We start from the raw sequence: 6,443 nt of genomic DNA on the forward strand, positions 1-6,443 counted from the left end.
GGTGGTATCATGCATCGTCTTGTATTTTGGTCCTTTGCAGTTGGGGAAGTGCAGGTCAAGAAGTGATGCTCAAGGTGACTTACAGCATTATTACAATGCAGGTACAAGTCCCTTACCCAAAGAACTTACACCTGGAAATTACCACTGTATTATTAAATGTAATTAATTAATTAATTACATTTTATAATCCACATTCCCAAATCCTCCAGGGAATGCTCACAGCAATGTAAAAATAATAGACATATGTCAGATAGAACTGCATATCTCCCTGTCCCACATCCACCCGGCTCTCCCCTGTCTCTCACCTACCCACCCTACCCTCTTCCTGTGAGACTGTCACTGAAATGCTTTGAGGTTTCACTTATATAAACTGTCATCTACCAACATTTGCTTATTTCTGATCTGATGAAGAAGGGCTACCTTTGAAAGCTAATCACAAAATGTATTAAGTTAGTCCAATAAAAAAAAAGGTATTATCTTATTTTCTTTTCTCTGTTTTCTTTTTATTTTATTTCTATAGAACTGCTAAGAAACTCATAGCCTTAAAAGACAGACTCAAGTCAGTCTAGGTTTTACCATCTTAGGCCAGAGTTACTATATTACCCCAGGTCAAACCAAAGAACCCGATCCAGTCCTGGTCCTAATATTCTTAGGGAAATTAGAAGTGCGGGGAGCATGCTCACAGGGTGACATCACTACTGACTAAGGAGAAGAAGCCAAACAACCTTGCCTACAACTCAGTCAGCTCATTACTTCTTTCAAACATCATCTTAAACAGTTACACTGGCCTAGTCCATAAGAAAGAGAGGCAGAGGAGTAGCCTGATGGTTAGCACTGTGGGCTAGGGACCAGAAGGCTCAACTTCAAATCCCACAACAGAAACCTGTAGCCTTGGCCAAGCCAATCAACCTTCCATTACCTTGAGATAGTCAGGGGTTCCCCCAGCCAACCCCACCCCACACAACACCTACCACAGAAACTACCACACTGGCAGCGGCCCCACAAGCCACCCACAGCTCAGCACACACACACACACACAAGGAGAGAGAAAGCCCATGGGAAAGAATGGGGTAAAAAAACACATGATAAGGCTGACATAAGAACGTACACGGGTCCCATTTTATAAAGTGGGGCCCAAGATCCATAGAGCATGTTGCAGGATGTGAGACAAAGACACATGTTATTACATTAGCCAATAGACAAACTTCTGTTAGAGACAAAAGGCAGTGTAGCTTAGGGAAACGACAATGCACATTAATCTAGAAAGTGAAAGCAGAAAAGGACCAAATTAGCCTATCCCAACTGTCCATTTGCAATTCTTCCACTTTAGATAGATGGGCATAAAAATTCCCCTGCTTGGCACAAAAAAGCATGATGTTGCCCTTGGGCTTCATTCATTCAGAACAATCAGTTACCACCAACAATGTTTTCATGGCCTCAGAGTGCGTAACGGTATGGTATTCAGCATAGTGACACAGGACAGCAGAACACAGAGCCTCAACTTCCTCACAGAATGGCTCCATCACTTACCCAGACAGTGGATCAAAAAGAGTCCTCTCACGAGTAGTGTTTTCTTAAACAAGGTCTCTATTTCAAATCAATAAAAGCAACCCTGGATCCACTGTCTGTGTGTTTTGGCTTTCGTTTCTCCTGTGGAGAGATCGCCTTCTGTGGGTGTTGGCTCCATCACTTACCCTACAGGACGCCAGATAGAGCCTCAACACCAAACCTATTCTAGGAAAGAGGACTCTGCCTTCATATGTGCCACCACTCATGGCAGAACGCAAAACAGTGAGCGGACCCCTTTGGGCACGCGTGTTTCTCCAGCATGTCTTCTGGCAACTTTGTCTGTTCAGTATATCCTGCGAACACCATTGTGACTCCTGAGGCAGGCGTTTTGTGACGCCGAAACACGAACCATGTCGGCTCCTTTGTCCAAGCAGCAAATAAAGTGCCTTTCAAGCACTATTTCCTGAGTTGAATTCATCTTTTGGTCAGCCTCTACTCTTGTGTGTTTGGTTTGGTCAATGTAGAGGTTCTTCCTGTTTGCTGTTCCTGATCCAGGACCCAAAACATTTGCACCCGCTTTGGGAAAGTGAATACGAAAACGTCTTTCTCGTTTCTTTTTTTATATGGAGCTCAAAGACTGGCCGCTGCCAATTTCTCTTTAGACTCCTTTTATGACTGAGAGAGACCTCGGCCTCATTAGGGGCCCAGGGGCCCTTTTACTAAGCTGCTGTAGGGCTACCGTGGGCTTGATGCAGGGCAATGCAGCGTGCCAACTCCCACTGCATGGCATTTCCAGCACCAAAAAAGGTTATTTTTAATTTTTTACCGCCGGGTTAGCGTGGGAGCCCTTGCCACCTCTTAATAGGCAGAGCCGCCGAGAGACTGAGCCGGGCCTGGGGCAAAACTGCCATCACCAGGCCTAGGGCAAAATCGTCATCGCTGCCGCCACCTCCCCCCCCCCCAAAAAAAATCATCATTGCCACCGCTGCTGCCATCCCCCCTCCCTCCCACCCGCCCATCCGAAGTACCTTGGTTGGCCCCAGCAGCCGCAGGCAGCACGGCTCTTTCCTCTGCCCAGCATTGCCTGCCCCTGCGGCTGCTTCCCTCTGGTCGCACATGCTCAGTCTCAAAACCGAGGGCCCAGCAGCTGCTAGGCAGGCAATGCAAGGGGGCCCGACACCGGAGTTTTCTCTCTCCTGCTCCTGTCTGGACGCGATCACCCGGGTCCCGTCAGGAGCAGGATAGAAAAAGAGACCCCTGCACCGGGCCCCACCTGGAGGCCCAGGCCCGGGGAATTTTACCCCCCCCCCCCGCTCCCCCTCTCCGTAGCTATGTAAATAGAAGGTGGTAAGGGCTCTCTCCAGAAATGGCTGTGTGGCAAGTGTTACACTTACCACACCGCCGTTCCCATTTTTTTTAAAGTAAGGAGGACTCGGTGCATGGCAAGCCCGCATGCCAACGCCACCGCAGGTGTCCTTTTACCGCCGCTTGTTAAAAGGACCCCCTAGGTTATGATTATTTTCACTCAGGTTCTTGCCACACTGTGGTCAACACAGTAGATGATGGCAGATAAGGAGAGGTTATGACCTAGGAAGGAGAAGTGACCTACTAGTTAGGGCATTCATTTATTTACTTTTATAACAACATTTATATCCCACAATATTCCAACTTACATTGATTCATTGTGGCTTACATTAGTATTAGGGATGGTGACAGATAGTACAGGGTATATGCAGTGAAGGGTACTAAATGGTAGTAGTGTAGCTTCCTAAGGATGGGGCGTAACGAGTCAAATGTCAATGTATACGACTGGTATTGAGAGAATGACGATTGATCTCAGTTAACATGAGATTATTTGTGGTCCTCATAATATAGTTTTCTGAAGAAAAATGCTTTGAGGTATTGACCTAAGCATCTTAAGTTTTTCGACATTGGTCTTAGAACCAGGGAAGCCAGGGTGCAAATTTTGCTTCGCCACTGACACCTCTTGCAACCTTGGGCAGGTTCCTTTCTCCCAGATTCTATATAGCGCGACTTACATTGTGCGAGCTAATCCAGTCATATTCTGGATTTGCCTGTGCAACTTAATTAGTTAACAAGCCAATCAGCGCCGATAATTGCCACTTATCAATCAATTTTTGACACTAAGTGGCATTAATTAGAATTTATGTACAGAACAGTCTAAGCGTACTCTATAACTTGAAGTGCGTAAATTCTAAGCCACGTGGAGGGGCATTTTTGAACGGGGATGCCCATCTCTAAGGGCACCCATCTCTAAGGATGTCCCGGCGAAAGGGCGGGGAAACTTGTATTATCGAAACAAGATGGGCGTCCATTTTTCGTTTCGATAATACGGTCGGGGACGCACAAATCTCAACATTTAGGTCGACCTCGACCTAAATGTTGAGATGGTCGACCTTAGAGATGGTCGTCCCCGGTTTTCGGCCATAGTGGAAACCAAGGACGCCCATCTCAAAAACGACCAAATCCAAGGCATTTGGACATGGGAGGAGCCAGCATTTGTAGTGCACTGGTCCCCCTCACATGCCAGGACACCAACCAGGCATCCTAGGGGTCACTACAATGAACTTCACAAATTGCTCCCAGGTGCATAGCTCCCTTACCTTCGGTGCTGAGCCCCCCAACCCCCCCTCCCCAAACACACTCCCCACAACTGTACACTACTATCATAGCCCTAAGGGGTGAAGGGGGGCACCTACATGTGGGTACAGTGGGTTTTCGGTGGGTTTTGAAGGGCTCACATTTACCACCACAAGTGTAACAGGTGGGGGGATGGGCCTGGTCCACCTGCCTGAAGTGCACTGCACCCACTAAAAACTGTTCCAGGGACCTGAATACTGCTGTGATGGAGCTGGGTATCGCATCTGAGGCTGGCAAAAAATGTTTTTAAATTTTTTGGGGGGTGGGAGGGGGTTGGTGACCACTGGGGGAGTAAGGGGAAGTGATCCTCAATTCCCTCCGGTGGTCATCTGGTCAGTTCGGGCACCTTTATGAGGCTTGGTCGTGATAAAAAAAATGGACCAAGTAAAGTCGGCCAAATGCTCGTCAGGGACGCCCTTCTTTTTTTCCATTATCGGCCGAGGACGCCCATCTCTTAATCACGTCCCAGTCCCGCCTTTGGTACGGTGCCAACATGCCCCTGTGAACTTTGGTCATCCCCGCGACGGAAAGCAGTTGAGGGCGCCCAAAATCGGCTCTCGATTATGCCGATTTGGGCGACCCTGAGAGAAGGACGCCCATCTACCGATTTGTGTCAGAAGATGGGCGCTCTTCTCTTTCGAAAATTCCCCTGATAGTTGAAAAGGGGGCAGGGCTATGGGCTTGGAATGGGTGGGTGGCAGACGTTTCTAAAATCTATGCGCATTGTTATAGAATACACCTATGTACTATGAAGTTTACAAAACATATAGAGATACCTGAAATACTGTGTCACATGGGTAGCGAGTTCAAAATGGCATTTATCTTAAAACAACGTTTCAGGTTTGTTAATAAACGGTCTCATTAAATGCTCAAATGTGCAAATTATTAGTAAAATCAAAGGTACATCTCAGTGTATTGAGCTAAATCCAAATAGACAAATAAAACTTCAGTTATATTTTGGTGGTATTATCTCAGGAGAATCTGTCACTTTTGAAGTTAGGCTTTTATTGATTCCATTATTATACCAGAGGCGGATGAAAAGCAATTAATCCCCATTTTTATTGGAAGGCAAGAATCTTTCCCACAGTATCCTTCTATTGTGCTGCAGCCTCCAGATGCTCTGCTGCCCCGTCACAGCTTAATGTGCCACACTTCTCTTGTTTTGGGAACGGCTCTGATTGGTTGCCGAGTGTGGGAAACAGCTTTGAGCAAGAGACCCACACTCTAGTATGCGGCTGCAGGAGTATAAATAGGGGACGGGGCTCGGGGGTCCCTTCATCAGACACTGATCAGCTGGCTTTACGTTCACCGCTTTGTTCATAAACCCTTCTTCACATCTTGGGCGAGATGGCTGGTCGCAAGAGCTTAGCGCGCAATTCCGAGAGCAGCGCAGAGAAGTCAATGAAAAAGGTAACTTTTGCACTTAGCTCCTGTCTGTGGTTGATCAGGCCAGAGAAAGAGTCACTTGCAGTTTCTGGTTTTCAGCTTCGGGGTTTCACTGATTCTCTTGTGTCTCCTGCAGCTGAGGAAGCCGGCAGTGGAGAAGCTGAGGCGGGATCGCATCAATAACAGCATCGAGCAACTCAGGCTGTTGCTGGAGACGGAGCTCCAGAGACATCAGCTCCCTTCCAAACCAGAGAAAGCCGACATCCTGGAACTGGCAGTGAGCTACCTGAGACGGCACCAGCAGGAGGCAGCAAAGAGTGAGTGTTCAGCAGTACTGAGTTAAAGCCCTCATAACCTCAATAATCCTTTCCCCCATAGACTCAGGGGCCAGAAATATTAAAGGGATTTGTTCCTTTAGCTGTTTAGTTCATCTGGCCCCTGGTTATATAGTAAAGGACAGCATTTAAGAGTCAGCATTACTTTGTTAGATCCTGGGACTATTCCTCATTTATTAGTAACATTTCAGCAATACAGTTAAGGACCAATTATAGTCTTTCCCATCTACCCTTCTCTATGCTCTAACATGTGCAGGACACTAAATCTCCCTTTTTTTCTTCCCTAACAGCTGTAACATCTGGCAGTGGGAGCTACAGAGAAGGCTATTGCAGGTGCCTGCAGGACTCTCTTCACTTTCTCTCCCTGGGTCCAGAGACAGAGACTCAGCTGAGGCTACTGAGTGAGCTCCAGAGATCTCCGGCTGCAGCAGAGGGCCAGGAGCACCCCAAGTTTTCAGCCTGTCACCCCAGCCCCAAGCAGGCAGTTCAGCACAGCAGCAAGAGCCTGTGGAGACCCTGGTGAGGAAGGGACAGGTGGAGGGAGCTGGGGCT

General features: G+C 47.6%; 1 protein-coding gene across 1 annotated transcript; it reads left to right on the forward strand.

Moving 5' to 3' along the window:
• The first annotated feature begins 5,459 nt into the window (after positions 1-5,459).
• Positions 5,460-6,443, forward strand: LOC115456670 (transcription factor HES-5-like). Its single transcript, XM_030185899.1, has 3 exons — positions 5,460-5,580; positions 5,693-5,873; positions 6,182-6,443. The coding sequence occupies exons 1-3, from the start codon at positions 5,518-5,520 to the stop codon at positions 6,412-6,414; spliced, it is 477 nt and encodes a 158-aa protein (XP_030041759.1). The 5' UTR covers positions 5,460-5,517; the 3' UTR covers positions 6,415-6,443.

This window comes from Microcaecilia unicolor, chromosome 13, assembly GCF_901765095.1.
Source record: "Microcaecilia unicolor chromosome 13, aMicUni1.1, whole genome shotgun sequence".
Classification (NCBI taxonomy): domain Eukaryota; kingdom Metazoa; phylum Chordata; class Amphibia; order Gymnophiona; family Siphonopidae; genus Microcaecilia; species Microcaecilia unicolor.

Excerpts from the sequence above, each read along its gene's own strand:
- LOC115456670 (XM_030185899.1), top strand. The coding sequence starts at position 5,518 with ATGGCTGGTCGCAAGAGCTTAGCGCGCAATTCCGAGAGCAGCGCAGAG. Across the intron at positions 5,581-5,692 it reads CAGAGAAGTCAATGAAAAAG|CTGAGGAAGCCGGCAGTGGA; the intron begins GTAACTTTTGCA and ends TGTCTCCTGCAG. Across the intron at positions 5,874-6,181 it reads CCAGCAGGAGGCAGCAAAGA|CTGTAACATCTGGCAGTGGG; the intron begins GTGAGTGTTCAG and ends CTTCCCTAACAG.